The sequence below is a fragment of the Nannospalax galili genome, unplaced genomic scaffold (genome assembly GCF_000622305.1).
Source record: "Nannospalax galili isolate Female #2095 unplaced genomic scaffold, S.galili_v1.0 scaffold1005, whole genome shotgun sequence".
Classification (NCBI taxonomy): Eukaryota; Metazoa; Chordata; class Mammalia; order Rodentia; family Spalacidae; genus Nannospalax; species Nannospalax galili.
This window is the reverse complement of record NW_008353008.1, coordinates 717,713-742,068: the sequence shown is the minus strand read 5'-3', so window position 1 is coordinate 742,068 and position 24,356 is coordinate 717,713. Positions and strand designations below refer to the sequence as shown.

Below are 24,356 nucleotides of genomic sequence, written 5' to 3'. Positions count from 1 at the left end.
CTGCCAAACACATGTGGAAGGGACCCTACTCCATGCTTCTAACCATTCCTACAGCTGTAAGGGTTGTAGCTACAGATGCCTGGATTCATTGCTCCTGCATGAAGAAGACTGCTGCCTTGCCCAAGTATTCAGGAAGGTGGGAAGCCTGATCCCATCACCTTGCTTTGACCACACTGAAAGCTCATCAATTTACACAATGCAGAAGCTTAATTTTTCAACTACTGAAAAAGGGAGACGACTAAGCAGTCTACAGTCAGCACCTAAGGACTCTACAGCTCTGCTCCAGGGACAAACATGGGAGCCAACTGGTCAATGCACAGGGGGAAGCCTAAGGACTTCTACAGGGGGCACCTGGCAGCTGTGGTCACGATGTCACCCAGTTTCACTGGGAATAATAACATTATTGACAACAGCTCTGAATGATTGGAACTGATCACAGAGGGCTACCCTATTCATAATCTATGTAAGTATAATTGGCCTGTTTGGGGCAGTGGGTCTTCTGCTTTTTATAACAGCTTGTGCCTTGCTAAGCCCTAAAGCAATGAGTGGCTCCACCTATCATGCACTTCTTGGTAGTAATGACTTCCCTCTGGGAGCAACCAACTTGATAAAGGTGTCAAACAAAACCTCACCTACGGTCCATGAAGGACTGACGGATACAGCAGGACCACAGTCAGAATGTTGTATCTGCTATCCTGGTATTCCTCCTGATAATCCTGTTCCTACCCCTATTTCTCTTCCCACTTTCTCCCAAGCTACTGATTTCTCACATCTGAAGGGAGAGATGGTGTAACCACTATCCCTGAACCACTGTCTACCACTATATGCCAAGAAGCTGTTAAGACGTAGGGGAAATCTCTGTTACAAGAACAGAAAGATATTCTTGACTGGAGAAATAAGAAAAAAAAAAAAAGGAAAGAAAGAAAATCAATGCTATTGGGGGCTATCATGCCAGGCCTGCTCTAGTATTTCAGTGCCCACCTATTGCAACACTGACCTAAACTATCAGCCCATACCTAGATCCAAATCAGATAAGGCTCATAATTTAGATCTTTACCTGTGCTAGGTTCTAAATGCAACTCACTGCCTCCTTAATGATATTAACCTACAGTTGGCCAAAGATTGCTAGCTTTGCTTATCCTTGGCGGCTCCTCACTATCTGGCCACACTGGTACCTCTGGTAATTACAATAGAGCCCCCCTCAAATCCCTCCATGTTAAGACCTACTATGAGGGCAATTAAACTGTCTCAAAGAGCTCCAATGTCTATTAGAAATAAAAGAAGGACAAAGCCAGTAGGTGATCTAGCCAGTGACCAATGTGACAAAACCCTTGAGGACAGTAACTCACTCATCTTCTTCCAAACCTAATCTAGTATTCCCACTCAAGCCTTGTCTTCATATGTAGGACAGATGCCAATTTATGTCTACCAAATACTTGGACAGGCACCTGTACCTTGGCTTTCCTCACTCCCTAGACGGACATAGTTCCCAATAATCGAAGTCTCGCCATACTCCTGGAACACACCAGACAGCCATCCAATTCATACCTCTATTAAATGGTCTAGGAATAGCTGCTGGGGTGGGTACAGGAATAGGAGAAATTGCTTCATCAGCCACCATCTATAACCACCATCCTGGAATTTGGTAAATGACACAGAACAAGTGATTAAATCATTAGTGGCCATGCAGAATCAACTAAACTCCTTAGCAGTGGTAGTTGTACAAAACCAGAGGGGATTAAATATGCTGTCAAAAAGGGGAAACTGTCTCTTCTTAAATGAGGAATGCTATTTTTTTTTAATAATTTATTGAAAATGTCATACATGTATATAAGATGTTTTGATCAAATCCATGCCCACTCCCTCCCCTCTAACTCCTCCCATATCTCCCCATCACTTTTTTCTGATAAAATTTTGATAAATTCATTCATTCATTCATTCATTCATTCATTCGGCTTTTGGCTACTCTAACAGAGGAATGCTATTTTTATGTAAACAAGCCAGGTATAGTTAGGTTTATGGCCCAACAACTGAAAGAATTCACTGCAAAGAGGAGATAAGAACTGGTTGATTCTTGGAGCTCTTGGAACAATATCTGGACTTGGGTATCCTGGCTCTTCCCTTTAGCTGGCCCTCTCCTCATGTTCCTTATGGCACTCCTGTTTGGTTCCTGCATTCTTAATATGATGATCCAATTTGTCTTCTCTCACTAGATGCCATAAAGTTTGAGATGCTCCTTTAGAGCTGTCAAGGGCTTGATGAGAAGACACAAAAGAAAATGATGCCCCTTAGAGTGTTAAGAGTATATCAAAGGGGGTAAGGGGGTATGAGACAGAGAGTCTAAACTGAGGAAGATGTGAAACCATTATGCCTTATCTTGAAATACCACTGTCCAACAAATGACTCAACTAGACTAACCCACTGTTCAGCTTCTGTAAACATGCTGACTGCTGAAGTTCTCACACTCTACTGTCAGGTTGGCTAGTGACCCCAATGCCTCTGGTCAAGTAGGCTAGAATCCAGTGTGTGGCCTGCAGTCAAACAGGCAGGAATTGAAACTCACCAATGACAGAACGGGTCTGGAATGATGCTGAACTGCCTATAAATATTCTGGGTATCTGTGGTTCAGGGCTCAGGTTTTGGAGATTACGAACCTAAATAATTTTAGCCATACCAGCAAGACTAAATATCATCTGATTCTCCAACTCTGCCTCCAGTGCCTAGTCTGAGACTGGTGATTTTTGTAACAGCTTCTTCCACCCCATGATCCACTTTCTAGTTTTATAGCCCAAGAAAGCTGGCAGGCAGGCAGGCAGACACACATACATGTATGCACGCACACACACAGTTTTAAACCTAGGATAACTGTGGTATTGGTCATTCTCTGGCTTATTCTGCTTAACATACTGATTTCCAGTTCCATCTATTTTCCTGCAAATGTTGTGTTTCTTTACTGCTAAACATAATTCTATTGTGTATATGCCACATTTTCTTTCTTTCTCCATTTGTTGACAGATATCCAAGCTGCTTCCATTTCCTGACTATTGTGAATAGTAAAGCTATAAATGTACATGGGGGGAGGAGGGCGATGGCTCAGCAGGTGAAGGAACTTGCTGTTTAGCCTAACTACTTGAATCCAACCACTGGGATCCACATGGTAGAGAGAACGAAATCCCAAAGGTTGTCCTCTGGCCTCCACACACGTTGTGGCACATCTCTGCACATGCACCTGAGCACTCATGCGCACACAAAGCAAATTAAATAAATGTAATAAATTTAAACCTGGATGTGTAAGCACCTCTGTGGTGTGCTCAGTCCTCTGGGTGTATACCCGAGAGAAGTATAATTGAAACACATGATAGCTCTATATTTATAAATTTTCAAAAAGAAATTCAATTTCCACAGTGGCTGCACATGTTTACAATCCCTCCAGTGGCAAATGAAGGCTTCTCTTCAGCCACGTCTTCACTAGCATTTGCTGTCTTTTCTTTTCTTGATGACAGCCATTCTGTCTGGGGTGAGACGGAATCTCAAAGAAATTTTAATTTGCATTTCCTTGATGGCTAAAAATACTGAACACTTTTTTTTTAACCCATTTTGTAGGCTACCTTTTACTCTGGTGATTGCTTTGCTGTGCAAATGCCTTTTAATTTCATGTAATCTACTTGTCAATTCTTGGGGTTATTGTGCTATCACAGTCCTTTTCATAAAGTCCTGGCATATGTTTACATCTTGATTTTTAAAAAAAATATATGTGTTCCTCTAGTATTTTTCAAAGTTTCAGGTCTTATATTAAGGTCTTTGATCCATTTTGAATTGATTTTTGTGTAAGGAGAGAGATGTGGATCTAGTTTCATTCATTTACATGTGACTATCCTGCTTTCCCATTTGTTAAAGAGGCCATCTTTTCTCCAATGCACATTTTTGACACTTTTGTGAAAAATTAAATGGCAGTATCCATGTGGGTTTATCTCTGGTTCCTCTACTCCATTCCACTGTAATCTACAAACCATGCTGCTTCTGTCCTGGCTCTACAATGCAGCATGTGATCAGGCACTGTGATGCCTGAAGCTCTGCTCTACCTGCTAAGGAATGCTTTGGCTATTAGAGGGGCTCTCCCCATTTATTTGTTCATTGTGTTTGTGTGTGCATGCACACATATGTCCCGATCAGAGACAACTTTCAGGAGTTGGTTTTTTCCTTTCATCTTCAAAACATCAGGCCTGGCAACAGTTTTACCAGTTGAGTCATCTCAGTAGCTCAAGGATTTTGTTTTTATTTTGTTTTGTAATGTGTTTGAATGTGTTTGCATGTGCACAGGTGCACAGAGGTTAAGAGGACAACTTGGGAGTTAGTTCTTTCCTTTTACCATTTGGGATCCAGGGCTCGGGCTCAGGTTATTAGGCTTGGCAGTAAGTACTTTACCTCACTGGCCCTGCTGTTTTGTGCCTTCATAGAAATGCAAGGATTCTTTTTTCTAGTTCTGTGAAGACTGTTATTGGGACTTTGATGTACACTATGTTTTTTTTTTTTTTAACCGTATAGACTGCTTTCAATAATAGGACCATTTCCATAATATTGATTCTGCCAATCCATGAGCATGGGAGATCTTTCATCGTCTACTGTTTTCATTAATTTCTTTAAACAGTGTCTTAAAGTTTCATTATAGATATCTGTTTCCTCTTTAATGCTAGGTATTTTTTGAAGCTACCATGAATATTGCTTTTTTATGATTTCTTTCTTGACAAGTATACTATTGGTATATAGTAAAACTACTGATTTTTATATGCTGGTTTTGTATCCTGCTATCTTACTGACAGTATTTTTCAGTTCTAAGAATTTTCTAGTAGAGTCTTTTGGGTCTTTTAAGTATAGGATACTGTCCTCTGCACATAGTGATGCTTTGACTTCTTCCTTTTCTATTTGTATCCCTTTTGTTTCTTTCTGTTTTCTCATTCCTCTAAGACTTCAAGCACTACACTGGATAAGACTGGAGAAAGTAGACACCCGTGTCTCCCTCCGGATTTTAGAGGGAATGCTCCCGGTTTTTCCTTCTTTAGTATAATGTTTGCTATGAATTTGTTATATGATAATATTCCTAGTGTTTTTTTTAGAGCTTTTATCATAAGGGATGCTGAACTGTGTCAAAGACCTTTTCTGCATCAATTGTAAGGATCATGTAGTTTCTGTCCTTAAGTATCCTTGTGTTGTACTATACTTACTGACTGGCATATGCTGAGCCATCTTTACGTTGCTCAAATGAAACCAACTTGGCCATGGTATATGATCTCTTTAATGTGTTCTTGAACTCAGTTTACAAGAACTTGGTTGAGAGTTTGTGCATCGATGTTTACCAAGGAAACTGGCCTATAGTTTTATATTTTTCTTGTGTTCATACCCAGTGTTGGTATCAGGGTAATTCTGGCTTCACAGAATGAATCTGGTGGTGCCCTCCCTTTCTAGTTTGTGGGGCAGTGTACAATGCACTGCTGCCAGTTCTTTACAGGCCTGGCACACCCCATTCTGCGGCTTTTTTGTTTTTTAAGAGGGGAGACTTTTTTTTTTATTGTTGCTTCAATCTCACTGTTACACATTTTTTTAAAGTGTTTATATCCTATTGACTCAGTCTTGGTGGTCATATATGTGGAGGAATTTCCCCAGTTCTAGATTTTTCAATTTTTTGAGTATCAATTTTCAAAGTACTGCTAATGACTCTCTGGGTTTCACTGGAATCTGCAGTAACTTCCCTTTTCCATTTCTAATTTTATTAATTTAGATATTCTCTTTTGGTTAGTCTGACTAGGAGATTACCAGCTCTTTATATTTTTTTCCAAAGACCCAACTCTTTGACTGATCTACATATTAGTCTTTTGATCTTCATTTTATTAATTTCTGCCCTGAGACTTATGATTTCTTATCATCTACTGTTTTGGAGTTCAGTTTGTTCAAGTAAAAGTAACATATATTAAAAAAAAAGCCTTTATGATTAGACTGCTTAGACCACTGATAGACATCTTTTCATGCTGGGAAACAAATTTCTATATGACATCACGCTTACTCATTGTACATTACTCTAAAGTATGATCTCACCATAATGAACTTAATATTTTGGTTATTAAACTTTTTCCAATTTCCACTTCTCTCATAAGCAATTCTGTAATAAGCCTTAAATGTAAACCCTTCTATACAACCTAACTGATTCCCTTATAATAAATCCTTAAAAGTAGAACAAGTCAAAGAAGCATAGGCCACTGATGTCTAAAACACATGGCCAAACAAATTTCCATAAGAAAATTAAGTTTCCAGAATTTTCCAAGAATAGCTTTCAAGGCATGATCTAATAGAGATTGGGAACTAAAAATCAAGAATAAGACTGCTGAACATTTTAAATCTCTTCATGCTTGGTCATCCCCTACTCCTCACCACACACTATTTCTCTACAGTGACTATAAGTGAAGTCTTTATATTGAAAATTCCTATAGACACATCTTCTGGGGGCAACAAGGAAGGGTAAAGTTGGGAAGGCTGTGCCCAACTTTTCTCTCAACCCAATCAGACCTAAAGGTACTTCAGAGAGAAGGGACATCAAGCTGAATGTATAATATCACTTAGGAATGCATGAAAGAGAACCCATAAGGGAGTGGGAATGGGGAAGAGTGCCTAAGAGTCCAGTACCCTTCATTCAGATACTTACTAAAAGGTGCACCCTCTGGACAAATTACACAAAGTATGACTCACCAATACACATATGAGCTCATTCTGTATCACGAGGCAAGTCATTATTCATTTTGCAGCATACTAGACAACAGATTAAACCTGTCTTATTAAGGCTCAGCCTCTATCAAGCTCAGACTATTTAAGTCCCAGGCTTGCTCTAGTTTTCATGGTTACCTACATTCCAATTCAGCTTAGCAAGCCAAATTGCTCAGGGGATTCAAATTCTTATTAAAGAGCATTTGACTTTGCTAGTTCTCTTGTAAAATATCACACTGCCTCACAATGTGACCCCGAACAAACTAATGAGCCTCCGCCTAAGCCAAATGAACATCGTTCATCAAGGAACATGGGAACTGTGTCCAGACACCCTTTCTCAGCTTCTCTGGAAATAGAGGGCAGGAGGCAACTCAAAGGATTTTTTGTTTGTTTGTTTTTTCTTCCTCATATTAGAAAATAGACAGGAAACACAAGTCCTGGGTTAAAAAAGAAAAGGGTTGGAGACCTACTACATCTGGAGTAGCACTGTGCCTGATTTTCCCACAGATGCTTCTAATCAGGCACCAAACATGTCAACACATGCTCAGCTATTAGAAAAGAAAGGCCTATTATGGAAAAAGCCTTTGGACCCTGAGACCTGATGGCCACCTGCTGTAGTCATCCACAAGGGGGAGCCCTGCAATCACTGGCTCAGTGCAGGAAAGCCACACAAATCAACAAACATATTTGGCCAAGAATTACTACTGGAAATCACTGCTTAAATCTTCACTTATTAAAAAGTAAGTGCTTTTCCAGGAAAATGGAAAGGAACCAGGGAGGCAAAGGGAAAGAAGCAACCTGAGAGAGAACAGTAGAAGACAGGTGTTACTAAGGGGAAAATGGGTTAAATTGGGATGTTTAAAAGGGAGGGGTAGAGAAAGGGTTATACAAGGAACTATAGTGGTAAAGGGGAAGAAGGAGCTCAAAAGAGGTGGGGACCATAGAAGGTATTTTCAAGAGAGAAATGGGGAAAATGGGGATAATTTAACTGGAGAGGATGTGGAGGGAGGGTTAGACAGGGAGAGGGAGAGAGAGGGGAGATAAATAATGACTAGCTACTGTGAAAAACCAGAGGGAATGGTATTAGTCCAAAAACTTACTTAAAAATTACAATACCTCTACATCTGTCCATGTGTATAGCTGAAGGTTACATAAGAAACAGTGCCAGACAGGAGAATCCTTCCTTTGAATTGTTGACCAGGGTAGTCCAAGAGACTTCCAAAATTACACAGGCTATTGCCACAGCCCTTGATTGCCTCCCAAAACTTAAGGGTGAGACCCTGTTGCTGAAGACAGGACATACTTTGGACACAGGATTTGGAGCAATGGAGCTGGAACTGACCTGGAAGCCCCCTCCCTGAAGGCTAGCTCTCAGTTTTGAAGAACGCTATGTGAGCTGCTAAAGGAGAACATCAATCGATAGTCCAACCCCAGTTTTAAGGTCTATTAACCACACCAAAGACTGGCACAGCAAACTACATTGGGGCAGTAGTGGCACTTTTATCAACAGCTGTCTAACTGGACTTAAAGCCACTCGAGGGGAGGAAACTTATGTGTGGTATTGTAAACATAGCCAAATACACATGGCTGGAGAGATCATAGATCTTAGAGAAAACCCCAAGGCTGTCACATCCCTGGACAAATGTAATTTATTAATATATGCAAAATATGGATCATTATATTTACAGGCAAGTATCCCAGTCACCACTCATCAAAGAAGCTTCTTTTTCAAGAGATGGAGACATTACAGAGTTCTGTGACTGGTCATACACAGAAATTGTCTGTGAATTGTCCAAGACTAAGTGACACCATCTACCATCTACAATGGAACCCCTACACTGAAGGCTCAAGGAATATGTGGTAGAGAGAATTCTAATGCATCTCTCAACTCTCATCAATGAGGCACCCTCATGCAACAGAGGGTCATGAACACAAAAGGATACAAACGGTCAAAGTGTAGAGAATAAGAGTCTGCAGAGTGTGGGTCCCTAACTGCACCTACCCAGGGCTCAGGGACCATTGTGGAAGAAGGGACAGAAAGAGTGTAAGAGCCAGGGAGGAGGTACCTGACCATATGGAAATAGATTCTTATAGGCTCCTGGGACCTTGTTCATATGAACCTACAGCAATGGTGTCAGCATGCACAAGACCCATGCAAGCTCAAGCAGACAAAAACCCAACACAGAACTGTGGAAATGGGCAGCAGGCCCCAATCTTAGTCAAATAACTATTACTGATTACTGCTGGGTGAGGAAGAGCCGATCTTCTTAAAGGGAAGGAATCTAGATAGGCTGACTTCAGTGGATGAACTTGCACTGAGGGACATCTGGTGACACTAAATTGACTCAATAGGTCTTAACACAAATGACAGAATACATGAATTCCAGTGAGGGGGGCTACGGGAGGGTGCCAATGGGGAAGGGGGGAAAGATGATTAAGATGTTCTGTATGAAATACACAAAAATTCAATAAAAAACTTACAAAAAATGAAGTGCTATTAAATTTTAGGTAGAGTCTAGGTCAATACTATATTGGATGGTGACAGAATAAAATTCTGTCACCATCCTTTTATTCTTTTTCTTTTCTGTTCCCTTAGCCTCCCCACTCCCTGCCAAAAAGAGTAAGAGCCATTCCAAAAGTCTATTGTACATAGGAGAACACTTATCCTGTATCTATGGGACAAGTTTTTTTAGAAGACTTTTTAGAGTTAGCATGCATGGACACATGGGAAACACTGTGAGCAAGGCCTTCAGCAGTCTGTGCCCAGAGTGGCAAGTCAGGATGGCAGAGTAGATAAAGATGGGCTTTGTGTATAAGACACAAGGAGACTGAATTCCTGTCCTGTCACTAACTTTGTAATTTTAACATGAAGCAGTCATTTAAAATCTCTTTCTGAGCCTTAGTTTATCTGTAAAACCAACCTTAGAGGACTGGCATAAAGATAAAATGAAATAAAATATGCAATATGTCTTTGTACAATTTTTGGTATAGAAGCAAGAGCTCAATGGATATAATTATTATAAATATTGAATACTTTAAAACACATAACCTCATGTTTTTTATTTTTATTTTTAATTATCTTTATTTTATGTGTAGTAGTGTATTGCCTGGATGTATGTAAGTGCACCCGTTGTGTACTGCTCATGAAGGTCAGAAGAGGGCGTTGGATCCCCTGGAACTGGAGTTACGGACGGTTAGGCGCCATATGGGTACTGGGAATCAAACCTGGGTCTCTGCGAGAGCAGCCAGTGCTCTTAACCACTGACCCATCCCTCGAGCCCCCAGTATAAGCTTTTTATAAATAAGAGATGAGTTACTCATAATTTCAAATTAGATCAACATTAGAGAATGAAATCTTTAATCAATGTTTTTTCCTAAGCAATTTTTATAACCTTAGTTCAGAGAAAGAGAATTTAATGTCCATTTTGATAATATTTAATAATTAAATGAGAGATACAAAACTCCTTAAAGCAAGAATATTCTTGCTATCAATTAGGTATCTTTGTTCTTCATACTAGGATACATGGTATTTGATGCTTAGGCCTCAAAACTTGGCTCCTTACTCATGAACTTCAAATTCCCCTAATAATGAGCTGAGAAAGAAACAAAACCTCAACGTAGCATTTTCTTCAATAAGAGCTGCAGAATAACCCTTAGAGCCAATTTCAATTTCACCAATTTTCCACAGTACAGTAAGAATGCAGCTACCATTAAGATCAATAAACAGTAAGGTCCAGTACATATCAGTTCCTTAATTTATGCTATGAAGTTATAAAAAATACCTAGAATATTCAGGTCTTCAAGTTTGGGACAAAGAAATAAAAACTAATGATGCTTAAAATACAAGCATTTGACGGGCTGGAAGACGGCTCAGCGGTTAAGAACACTGACTGTTCTTGCAGAAGACCCGGGTTTGAATCCCAGCACCCACCTGGCAGCTAACAACTGTCCATAACTCCAGTCCCAGGGGATCTGACAGCCTCTTTTGACCTCCATGGGCACTGCACGACATGAGTGCACTTACATACATGCAGGCAATACATGCATACACATAAAATAAAAATAATAAATAAAATTTTAAAAAAATACGAGCATTTGAAAGCCAACTGGAAAGCACAGAGCTATTTCCTAATAGATTTCAACATGGCAGTGTGAATCTCAAGTACCACATGGTAAAGGGACCTCCTGTCACCAACAGGAGGTAGAAGCATAGGTCATTAACAGAAAAAAAAAAAAAAAAGAACATGGCATTTATTTGTGTGTGTGAGAGCTTTGAGCTTTGAGACTACAATGAGCTTTGAGACTACAATGTAAATATCTAAAAGGTTCCCCTGCTGCCCTAGCAAGGGCAGAGAGCAGTACTAAACTGAATAAAGAGCTCGAGATAATGGGAAAAACACATTTACATGGGTTGGAACATTACTGTGTGCCAAGAATAAAAGTTAAGTGGGAATAACTGCATTGGTGTGGACATGAAAAACTGTAAAGAAGCATATTCCCTTTGTTACATCTTGTCAGATGTTGTAGAAACCACATTCTCTGTCTGGTGACGTCAATGGGCTTTGGCAAATCCCATGGAGAGAACTGTCAAGCTGACAACTTCCATTACGATTTAATAAGCATGCCAGAATCTCTCTAAGTGGAATGAGATTATAACAATTTCTTCTGAGGTCCTGGGAAACAAATCTAGGGCCCTGCACATTCTACACAAGAATTCTACTACTGAGCTGCATCCCCAGCCTACAAAAAGTCTTTTGTGTTTAAAAGACATTAGTATTTGTTGTGATATACGCTAAAAATAATGCATAAAAGAACTGAATTTAGAGATGTAAATTTAGAGGAAACTAAGGATTACTTTGTGTATGTGCATATGTGTCTGTTTATGTACATGTATAAGGGCCAGAGGTCAATGTCAAGTGTCTTCCTTAATGGCTCTCCATCTTTTTTCTTTTTTATTTATTTTACAAAAGATTTATTGTTTTTTTTAAAAATTATTTATTTAATAACCACATAATTAGAAGAAACATTTCATTACAACAGTATTGACACATTGAATAACAATTTCCTGAGCTAAGATGGATCTCTTTCAAAATTGGCTATAAAGTTTTAGGTTTACAGTTTAATTAATACAGTTATACAATATTGTACTCGGTATAAACCCTATAAGACATAAAATTAAATGAGGTTTTAACCTTTAAAAAAGATCTCCATTTCATTATTAAAATACAGAGTTTCACGCAGAAAACTTCATTTTTGAGACAGGGTCTCCTTGTAGCCCCAGCTGTCCTTCCTGGAACTCATTATGCAGAACAGGCTGGCCTAGAACTCACAAAGATCCACCTGCCTCTGCCTCCCAAGTGCTGGGATTAAAGGCGTGTACCACCACGCCTGGCAGAAAAACTCATTTTTAATGTAACTAACACTTAGATGTTTGCACATGTGTCTCTAATCTCTATATATCTGATTATTACTGGTCACAGTCTGTTATTTTCTGAGATCTTTGGTACCTGAGCATGGTCATAAAGTCATTAGGTAGATTTCAATGGCAATGTTTTTCACATCTACTAACATGAAGCAAATTTTTATGCTTCTTCCTCAAATATAATTTTCTGCATGTATGTATGTATGTATGTATGTATGTATGCATGCATGCGTACATGCCTGCATGAGTTTATGTGCACCACATGCATGCAGGAGCCTGTGGCAGTCAGAAGACATCAGATCCCTTGGAACTAGAGTTACAGGAGGTTGTGAGCTGCCTGATGGAGGTGCTGGGAACTGAACCCAGGTTCTCTGTAACAGCAGTAAGCACTCTCAATCACTGAGCCATCTCTCCAGTCCCTCTCTACCTTTTTTTGTTTATTTTTGGTCAGTAATAGGGATTGAACACAGGCCAAGTGCATGAAAGGCACACACTCTACCACTGAGCTATCACTCCAGTCCTTCTGTCTTCCTTTTGAGATTGCATCTTACACTGAAACCTGGAGTTCATCAATTTGTCAGAATGACTAGCTAGCAAGCCCTGGCATCCTCCTGTCTCTACCTCCCTAGTGCTGTGATTACAGGCAATGTTCCACTACCCTTGGTTGTTTATGAGGGTACTGGGGACTTAAATTCAGGTCCTCATGCTTGCCTGGTAAGTTCTTTACTGACTAATTCATTTCCCCAGTCCTAGGATTACTTTTACACACACACACACACACACACACACACACACACACACACACAGACACACACACACACACATACACACACACACACACACACCATGAAATTTGTATCATCATGTCCAACCAATTTAAGACTCAAAATACTTTGAGAGACCATCTACATGGCCAGTAGAATACAGGTAAAACAAAACCTTGGTGCAGTTATTTGGGAATTTTGATTCAGTCTACTCAATTCAAAAGAAGGAAACAGAAATGAGCGCACTTCCTGGTTATCTCTCCAGAGTTGTGTGAAAGCTGAGAAAGCCGGGAAGGGGAAGCAGTCACAGTACAGAACAAGTATGCTCAGGGGCAAGGAGGGCCACGGTAGCCACAGGCTCTGTGTCACACGTGGGTATGCAGCAGGTTGCTGTCAGCCCAGCACTGATGGCAGCCTCTTGCTCTCTCTAACCTGTCACTCTTTCTTTCTTCTGCACCTTTTCTACTGTTCTTTTGTTAGTCTCCATATTGATCATCATTAGGCACCTCAAACTTGTAACAGAATTTTCCCAGCACAGATCAAGAGATTAAATATTTTAAATTAAGAAGTGTTAAAAACAAGTTTATGAAATATATGAGGAGAAGACGTTTATATCTTAGTGGAGTAATATCCAGAGACAGTGCAGGTCTAAGGGCTAAGAATTTTTTTCTAATGGTATGAGAGTTGGGTTTTAATGCCAACATATTTGTCAGAAACTAATCAATCTGCTTATAAGATAACTAGACCACAAAGTCCAACCAATACTTGCTTTTTAAAAGATCTATAAAATCAGCCTGATGTGGTGGCACACACCTTTAATCCTAGCAGGGGCAGGCAAATCTCTGTGAGTTTAAGGCCAGCCTGGTCTACATAGCAAGTTCCAGGCCAGCTGGGGCTATAGGGAGACCCTGTCTCAAAAAGACCAAAAAAAAAAAAATCTATTAAATCATCATATACTTGGAAGAGCTAGATTTTTACTTGTTGCTAATCCTGTGGTTTCACTATCATTATAGGATTTCATGTACAGCTTTGAGAAGACTAGGAGGAAAAAGGTTAAACACAAAGCATTAGCCTTAGGCTTGCTCATTTCTGTTTTGTTTTTTACCTAAATAAACCATCACACAAGAACACATCATGAACAGTTATGAGTTACTTATGGGACTTCTCCAGCTGTATCGCCAGAGCCAGTGCTTATTGTTCTGTACAAAACCACAGACATTCCATCAAGTCTAATGAAATTTCCTAACTAAAGCAGGCATTGAGACATAACAGTATCTTTAGTGAGCTAAGAGCTTCCAAACTAATCAACACAAGCTACTCATATACTATTGGTGTGTGTGCTCTATTTAAATTGTAAACACTCCACAAAAACAGTATTGAGACAGTAAGAAATGCTTCTGGTCACCCAAAATAATATCAACAATGATCTTCTTACATGAAAAAAATCCCTTCCCAAACTCATAAACTGTGTAAATACATACAATAGTTATTATGTTTTGTGCTATAACAGACAAGATCAAAGATATAGTTCATAAAATACAAAAGATGCTTTAGAAAACCTTGAGCACAAAATACCTGGGGAAATTTTAACATGACATGACTAAAACTTTAAATGTTGTGTATATGAGCTACTGCTTAAGAAAGCTTCCCTATGATGTCCATCTCAAGAATTTACCCTAAAAATTATAGACATCAGTAGTTAGAGCAGATTCATTTTAACAGAGGTGCCAGGATAATCCTGCCTGCAAATTTAGACCAGATCCTTGGGAAATATGGCTTGGCAAATAAGATTCCCAATTATCAAAATCCCTCTGCCGTATAGTCATAAATATAATTAAATTTCAAAATGTCTTCCCAAGTTTCGATTCTCTCAATTCTTTATAAATAACCACAGAGCTGGTCTAGTGTCAGTTAACAAATATATGATCTGAATATAAACCTATGACTTTTAACAAGTGACTAATTTCATTACATCATATTTTTATTCCTAAATGCTTTAGGAACAGCATATTTAACACATTTTCTATTATTATAAGCAAGGCAAATGTGAACTTCTTTGCATAATGTTAACATTTATATATGATTATTTCCTTTACATATATTTCTAGTGTGGAAATCAGATAGCAAAAAATGTTTAGAGTCCTTAATGCATATTATAAAACTGCCCTCTCGAGTCTGTAACAACTTGAACTTCTAGTCTCTGCATCTTAGCTGATCATCTGTCGAACTTTTTAAGTTGGAAAGGAATCTCTTTGCTTAGTAAGATTGATTATTTATTATGCTTAATGTGTTTCTGTGTTTAACTGATTTTCTTGCTTTTTCTTTTCTTTATGGGGGTGGAGGGAGGTAAGACAAGGTCTCATTAAGCCAAGGTGGACTCACTGTCACAATGTAGCTAAACTTGACCTTGAATTCCTGATCTTCCTGCCTCTTTCTCCCTAGACCTAGGATTATAGGTGTGTTATCAACTGTTTTTTTTTTAACTCCTTTTTAGTAAGTTTGTTATTTTTGAGTCAAAAATTTCACAACGTAGCCCAGGCTGGCCTTGAACTGGTGATCTTCTTGTCCTCACCTCCTGAGTGCTGTGATCACAGGTAATAGTCACTATTCTTGGATAAAAATCTCTTAAAAGTCACAACTTGCTGGACACTAAGGCCTATGGCAAATCCTACTGTGAAGATAAATTTATAGGCCTTCAGAGAATAAGGATTATGACAAAATATAGCCCAAGCCAAAAAAACTTATGGCAGAAAAAAGTGTTGTCTATATTATAAGATTATTGTTGAAGCCCTTTTTGTCAACTTTTGAGCCTTCAATTGTTCCCCTAACTGGCAGTTATCTTGGGTTTAGCTGGCTGTTAGAGGGCAATGCACCTTCATAATGTAAACCCAAATACTACTTAAAATGAGCCATACATAGAAGATAGTTTGAAAGAAAAGTTTGATGTCGCAATGTGGATGTCTCAGTTTCCAGGTGTAGTTAGTGAAGAGGATTACTCTGTTCAATACATAGAAAAATTATAATCCAGAAATGAGTTAAAACAATTCTAGCATCTGAAAAGGACATCAGCAGATAACAGATGCAGCACATAGAATATAAAATTAGAGCAACAGTAGCCGAAACATACAAAAAGCATGCTTTAATCTGTTAGTACACATCTTTCCCTATATTTTAATTTTTTTCCTTGTTGAGAAAGACCTGACCCTGAGTGCTAAAACAGAATACAGCTAAAGACAGGAATTATAAGGGGAAGCTGGAAAAATACCACAATAACCCCGGATAATGGTGATTAATAAAGGATCAAGGAGGACAAAAGATACAGAGGACAGGGAGGAGATAAACATGGTAGCTATGTAAAAATGAAAAATAGATGGCATTTAATTTCAGACTAGATTTAAGGAGAGAAGGACAGAAACAGCCAAAAATTTTGCAGCAGGGGACATTTCTTAATTTCAGGGTAAAAGTAAAGGGGTACATAGAAAAGTGGTTGAGGAGTTGCTGGCAGAGAATGTTCTAGCTCCAATGGATGTCAACTAGTCAACTATATACAGAATTTTCAGAGCAAGCTACTTTTATTTCAGCATGCCAAGTTTTTATGTCACTGTGAAAAATGGTATGATTTTAAATTATATATAAGAAAAAAGGCATTTCTCTAATATTCTAATACTATAGTCTTCTCAATGTTTCAGTACACCTGAAGGTTTAAACCTAATCTGCAGAGCTGATTAAGTGTAGAAGCCCTTGCCAAGTCCAAGATCATAGGAAGTAAATATTTACATTACCTAAGCCATGGGTGTGCAAATAGAAGGGCACTTCACAGGAAGGCAGAGATAGAGAACAGCCTTGCCTCTATAAAAACAAACTCCGTGTACCTTCAACTGGTATGAGGAGAAATGAAGCATTCCAAAGAAGAACTCTTGGGATTTATACTGGCCATGCATGCAGGCCCGAGGCAAGCTGAGGAAAAGCTGCAAATACTAGCTCCTACAGAGAACAAGTTTGGACGAACATGGAAGACATGTTGGCAGAGAAGACAGCCTGCAGGTGGCAAAGTTTTAGAACAGAATTACATGCTTACCCCTGATTAGATCACATTTTGCAAAACACAATAGAGTTTCTGAAGAATTCTCAATTGTGTATATCATATATGGGACCTGCTATGTCAGCAGAAAAAAAATTCTTTTCTCTAACAAGAAACTCCTCCAAATAATTTTGGATAGTCTATTTAATTTACTTATTTTTATTTTTTATTTCTTGAGGCAGGGTCTCCCTGTAATCCCAGCTGGCCTGGAACTTGCTATGTAGACCAGGTTGGACTCCATCTCAGAGATCCACCTGCCTCTGCCTCCTGGGTGCTGGAATTACAGGTGTGCACCATCACACCCAGCCTAACAGTCTCATTTTATAGTGACTACTAATATTATAGCAACAATTTCTAAATACGACCCGAAGTCTTAATTATTTGTTTCCTTTTATGAACACCACAACGGGACAGGACAGTAATCTATCTCCACTAGTCTATGGTGGCATTACAGAGGCTCCACATCAGTAGGTGAGGACACAAGTAGATACCCTTCAACCTCAAATATGAGACTATCTTAAACCACTCATCAGTAAGTTTCATTTATCATTCAATCTGAGCATTTCCCTCTCCAAAAGGGGGGTATGTTAACAATTATATGCTCAATGTAACTCAGCTTATCACCAGCAGCAGCATATTTAGTCTGACTTCTCTCATTTTTAGATTCTGTACTATTTCTTCCTGATTTCCTAATGACTGATAAGCATTACCTGCTATTTTCATTCCATTAGAGATGCTTTGAATAATTTGGTCATTCCTAACATCCTTTCCCCACCAAAATTTCCCATTTTATCCTCTATTTAAAACATCCAAGATTTTTTTAAAATAACAATGTTATTTCCTAAATCCCGTATTCTACTAAATTCTGTGAAACTCTGAGGGTATATAAGAGTGGAGTCCTCCAAACCAAAGTATTAAAGATAGATTCGCCAGAGCTACATCTTGAACAGCCTGAGGAACAGAGGATTTTACTGCAAATTCTTCAGGATCTTTAAAAGCTCTTTACATTTTCAGATTATAAAAAGAAACCAAGCAAAGCAATTTTATAAAGGAAACACCTTTTTACAAGCAACTAACATTTTCACTGGAAATATAAGAGAGTCTTTTAAAACTATTAACAAAAGGAATGCCACCAACAAACAAGAATGTGCTTAGGGAAGGAACTGACAACATTCAACAGCATGCTCTTTCTTCTGTAGGAGCTGACGGCACTGCTTGCTCCCAGAGGGAAACTGAGCAGCTCAACCCCATGGAAGGAAAAGAAATATTTATTATAAATCTTTTGTATTTATTCTGTATATTGACTCACCCATAACTTTTCACCATTATTTTTATTAATGGATTACACTGATTTTTTCAATGTTTAAATCAATTTTACATTCATAGAAAAATATATTAGTCTTCTAATATATTATAGATTTAACTTGGTAACATGCTACCTGGGATGTTTCGTCTTATGAGTGGCTCGGCTCTGTCCTTTCATGTCCCCTTGTGTAGTATAAAGACCATGCTGGCCTTAAACAATAAGTTGTGAAGTATGTCCTGCTTTGTCTAGTCTCTGGAAGAGTTTGAATGACAGGCACTGTTGCTCCTAGCACCTCTTTCCTTTCTCTTCTAGCTTGTTACTTCTGTTGAAAGTGCAGCACCTCTGCCTCTGCCAGGCCTCCCCTCATAGCTCCCGGTCTGCACTGCCACCCCCTCCACCCTGCCTCTGGATGCCTGGATCACGCTGCCCACTGCCACCCCCACCACCCTGCCTCTGGATGCCTAGGATCAGGCTGCCTGAGAAGTCAACCTACCCACTCCACAGAGCTCCTGCTCCAGCAGGAGGCCAGATGAAAAAAGAAAATGAAAGGTTCCATTCCTGGCAAACAGAACTGCTGCTTCTTTGCAGGTCTAACACTTTTTCATCTTTATTTTTACTATTTCTCTTTGACTTTGGTTTTCAGCTATACGATAGTCCATCTAGGTATGGTTTTCTTTCAGAGTTACTTGGCTTGATATTTAAAATACTTACTGAATTTGCATTTTTAAAGCTGGCTATTCTATGACAAGTAGTTATGGAGTAAAGCCCTGAAGGACCTTCACCTGGGCCTTTTCTCAGGCTCATGGTAATAGCAAGCAATCACCAGGGATAAAACATCTCACCTGGACATAATCTCAGTGCCTGACATATTTCAAAGCTAGGATTCATTTCTGAACTACAGGTAGCACTTTGGGGTTTCAACCTAATCACACAGGGTTTATCAGCAGCACCCACCCCCTCCCCTCACCTGTGCAACCTTGGTAGCATGTAAACACCTGTTACCTGTTTCTATTGCAATGTCCTTAGGTGTCCAGCAGACATGCTGCTCACATTCTTACCCAGAGTTCTCAGAATCAGCACACGTTCCTCCTCAGCAGAAAGGTGGCCTGAAATGCTAGGCTCCTGTCTCTGCCTAAGTCACATCCTGATATATTCAGATATATTTCTTTTATATTCAGTCCAGTTTTTCTCATTTTTTAGAGTGTTAATCTAAATTACTTTATCCAACATTATCAAAAGTTGAACTCCTCCAAAACCAGATGTAGCACATTTATTTATAATTTTTTTAAGTTCTATTTCTTCTCTTTCTCTCCCTTATGAGCCAGACCCAAACAGAATGCTTGTTTTAAAAGTAGATACTCTACCATCATCTCTAAAGTGTATTTTAAAATAAATCAAAAGGGTAACACCCCATTCAAGTACTGAAATACCATTATAAAATGTCATTTGCAGAAAACATGTTGTCTGAAGTAATGAAGACTGATAATTTACAATAAAACCACCTTAAAAATTTCAGCTAGAGCTGTGGCTCGGTAGAGCATGCATGAAACCTTAGGTGTGATCTTCCAACACTCCATAAAGCAGGTATGGTGGCTCACACCTATAATCTCAGCACTCAGGAGGATCAGAAGTTCAGGGCCATCTTCAGCTACCTAGGGAGTTCAAAGCCAGTCTGGGATATATGCAACTTGGACTAAAAAAAAAAAGTTCTAATTATTATTCTCTTCTAATTATTTCTAAACACATATTAACATTATCTAGCAAGTGTTATTTATGACCTAATTTTTTAAATTTCAAATGTGATATAGTTTTTCCCCCCTCCCTTGTAGTCTTCTTCCCTGGGAAAATTATACAATGTTAGGAAGATCTAAAGTTCAGTTTTGAAAAAATAAAAGAAACAGTGACTGCCAATACTTACAGTGAAAAATACGAAAATCAATATATGGATGTGAACCTCTTCTTTCTGTTTCAAATCCTGCCCGGCTCCTTACTCGTACATCTCCTGGACAGAATCAAGAATAAAATAGAAGTTTAGAACATTGTCACTGGGGGGCTGGAGAGATAGCTCAGCGGTTAAGAGCACTGACTGCTCTTGCAGAGGACCTGGGTTCGATTCCTAGCACCCACATGGCGGCTATGAACCATCCTTAACTCCAGTTCCAGGGGAATCTGAAGCCCTCTTCTGACCTCCGCAGCATTGCACGACACAACATCACTTACATACATGCAGGCAATGCACTCATACACATAAAATAAAAAAAAAAATTTAAAGAAAATTGTCATTGGTAGAGGAAGCTCCCATATGCAAAGAGGCCTATGTGTTATCATATTCCTAAATATGGCCTGTCCAGGGAAGGCCAGTGAGGGAGCAGAATGAATCACAAGAAAGTATAGTGACATACATGCAAAAATGTCATAATGAAACATATCTCTTTGTATGCTAACTTAATAAAAATAAGTAAATAAATTGAATGAATAGTTAAGAACGGACTTATTTGAAACCGTTCATAAATTTCCAGTACTGAGTTATAAGACTGGATTAGGAAAAAAATTTTAAATGTACCTCTATAATATTTTTCCTATTTTAAAGTTAGCCTCCTAAAATATGACTCAAGTCAATATATTAATTTGATGAACTTTTGAAAGAAAATGTCTGTGGAAAACAAATCTATTTCACAGAACAAAAATCTTAGGAAGAAAACTTTTGAAGTTTTCTCACTTCTTGCCACAGCAAGAAGCAAATATTTATTTTCTACTCTGTGCCTAGCATTATACAATGGACTGACTACAAAGGGTGTGAAAAAGAGAAACATATTACCTGTTCTCAAGCAGTCTGCAACATACTAACTGGGTAGTAAACTAAAGTTAAACTGCTGGGTTTCATAATTTCTCCTTACTGTCAGTGGTTACGTTGAAGGTTTTAGCAAGTTCTTAAACTTTGGTTTTTGTTAAGTCTGGTGGTGTTCTTACATGAACTCACATAGTTTTCACTCTTTTAGCAACTAATTATCAAATCAATCTTGAATAAGAGGAATCTTAATTCCCACTTTACAGATGTAGAAACTGGACTCTGACAAATTAAATCACATGTTCCATGCCTCAAAGTTAGTATAAATGATGAGCCAGAATTGAAATCTGCAGATTCCAAAGGTAGCTATTCTTCCATTATGCTTTTACAGTGTCCAAGTTCATACCCCCATCTCCAGCCCTTCCCTGAGCTCCTGAAATGGCCTTCCTAGAACAGAAGGAGCTCCTTACTCTGTTTCTACAAGGATGGCTCACTTCCTCCAAGCTCACTTCATCTACTGTGACTCCATCCCACAGAAACTGATCACCTTCAACATGGTGACTCCTCACTGTGACAAAGATTTACTGAGCACATGTCAGGTCCAGGACAGATAGCAATGAGCAAAATGCAGAAACACTCTGTCCTCATGAAGCTCATTTTCTCATGGGATAGCAAGTAACACAGAAAACATGTGTTCTTTCTATGGAAGAGGGAAGATGCTATATGGAAAAACTAAAGCAACATAAGCAGGGAACAGCATGTCGGGGGAGGGAGGTGATGTGATAATGTCATTAGGAAGTCCTCATTGCAAAGAAGGCATCTGAGCAGGGACCTGAAAGGAGTGTGACAGTAAGCCATTCAGTGATCAGAAGAAAGGTTTCCAAGCACAAATTAGAGCAAGTCTGAATTCCCTAAGATAGCAGTTTGGTTGGTATGTTCAAAGACAGACAAAAAGGTCAGCAAGGCAGGCATGGTGTATAAGGGGACTTGTGGGGTCAGAGAAGGAGCAGGGCTGGATCATGTTGGACCTCCGTGACTACTATATTGGCTCTGGCTGTTACTCTAAGGTTGAAAGTCATTAGAGGACTCTGGGCGGGCAGAGGAGTAGATGATTTCATTTTGTCTGAAAAAGGTTCATCTCTGCTGTATAGACCAGAATAGAGGCATACAAGTGAGCTCAGGAAGACCAATTAAAGAATAAATATCATCAACAAGGCAACAACTATGTTATAAATTAGGCAGTACATAATCAGAGTAGTGAGATGCTGTTTTTTTGAAGGTATCCATCAGTGGGATTTATCAATTAATTAGCTATAGAACAGAACAGAACAGAAGTTATGGGCCTGGAGAGATGGCTCAGCGGTAAAGGGTGCTTCCTGTGCTTCCAGAGGACCTGAGTTTAGTTCCCAGCATCCACACCAGGTAGCTTGCAATTGCCTTTAATTCCAGCTTCATGGGATGACGTCCTCTTCGAGCCTCTGAGGGTGCCCCTCGCAACATGATATACATTGACACAGACACAAGACACATATACAAGTAAAATAAAAATAAATCTTCAATTTCTGCTACAAAAAAGTGATGAGAGGCAACCTTCAGTATCTCAACTTCAAATAATTATGTGACAGCATAATTAACTGATATTGATACAAAAGTGTGCTTACCTAGCATACGAATGTATAATGCAGTCTGATCAGAACTGTCATAGGAAATAGCTCCACGTCTCTGAAAAAAAACACACACACACACACACTTTAATACATGACAATGAAAGTGCTCTAAAATATAATTTCGTGAACATGCATTTATAACCTATAACCTATTATTTGTGAAGCACTGTGCAAGAGAAGTTAAATATACAAAATGAATCTGTTCTGGAAATCTCTAGTTGAAGGAGAGACAAATACAATACAATGTGGCTAAGAACTATCATAAAAAGTAGACACAAGAGTGAATAAAGTTCAAGAATGACATATAAATTGATTTCTTTTGGGGGTATGAGATGCTAAGGATTGAGCTTAGAGCCGCTGGCATGCTAGGAAAGTACTCTACTATTGAGCTACATCTCCAGTCCCATAGATGTTGATTTCTAAGACAATCTGAAAAGTTACCGGACAGAAAAAAGAGGGAAAGGTGACTGAATGGTATTCCAGGTACACCTCCTGGTCCCCAGTCCCTCTTCACATAGAAGTGCCAGCTAGCTTTTCAGGTCCTGCTCGGAAATCCTCCAGTGACTTCCCACTGCACCTGGAGTAAGTTCCAAAGCCCAGATTCTGGGGCCCAAGGCCCTCCGTGATCAGCCCTTGATGCTCTTGTCCTACCATCTCCCTCAGCACAGTGAGGCAACCATGCTGGCCCCCTTGTTTCCTCATCATGCCCAATGTCTCCCTTCACAGGTTCTGCCCAAAGCAATGCAATTGCTGTTCCCTTCCTATCTCTTAAGGTCTAGATGAAAGCTCGTAATCAAACCACCTTCTCGTGCAGTGCCTTACCCCAGGCCTTTGTATAACACTTAGCTAATGTTATTGTATTTGCTTGCTATTAAAACAGACATTCTGAAGAGCTGGAACTTATCTCTCATTCACTACAGAACCCTGGCAGCTAAGACAGAGCCAATCATTTGGAAAATGCTATAAATACTTGGTAAATAAATGCACTTGTTGCAAACAATGATTAACGAGGGACAAATAACAACTATTGACAGGACTGGTACAAATAAATACACTTTGAAATCTGGAAGATAAAACTGACCAAACTTCCTATTAGAACCTAAATTCTGTGGAGGCGAAGACTTCACACATTGCTGTGCCCCCAGAGCCAGCCCAAATTCTAACATTCAGAACAGCACTTGGGACATTGAAAGTAATTGAGGTGCCAGCAAGATGGCTCAGTGGGTAAAGGTGCTGGTAGCCAACCTGACAACCTGAGTTCAGACCCCCTGGGTTCACATGGTAGAAGGACAGAACCAGCACCTACAAGATGTTCTCTGAATGTTTTTCTTAAAAAGTAGTCAATAAAATCAGTTTCTTTAAAGGCAGTAGTAAATGGAGCCAGCACCAGTTCTAATCTGTATGGTGATGCAGTACCACGATGACACGGGGAAAACAGCTGAAGGGGAATCCAGAGGCAAATACTGTACTGACTATTTAATAAGTAACAAACCAATAAATACAAAGGAAAGCTGCTCAACCTCATCAACAAAGAAAATGTACATTAAAGGCATGTGATCACAGTTTCATTTATCA

General features: G+C 39.2%; 1 protein-coding gene across 1 annotated transcript in view; it reads right to left on the bottom strand.

The window, feature by feature from the left end:
- Pde7a (phosphodiesterase 7A) overlaps positions 1-24,356 on the bottom strand; it is a 133,060-nt gene that overhangs the window by 37,894 nt on the left and 70,810 nt on the right. The window contains exons 2-3 of the mRNA XM_008850261.1: positions 22,776-22,836; positions 20,245-20,328 (exon numbers count right to left, since the gene is read on the bottom strand). Of these exons, the coding sequence (XP_008848483.1) occupies positions 20,245-20,328; positions 22,776-22,836 (145 nt within the window). The remainder of the gene's footprint in view (positions 1-20,244; positions 20,329-22,775; positions 22,837-24,356) is intronic.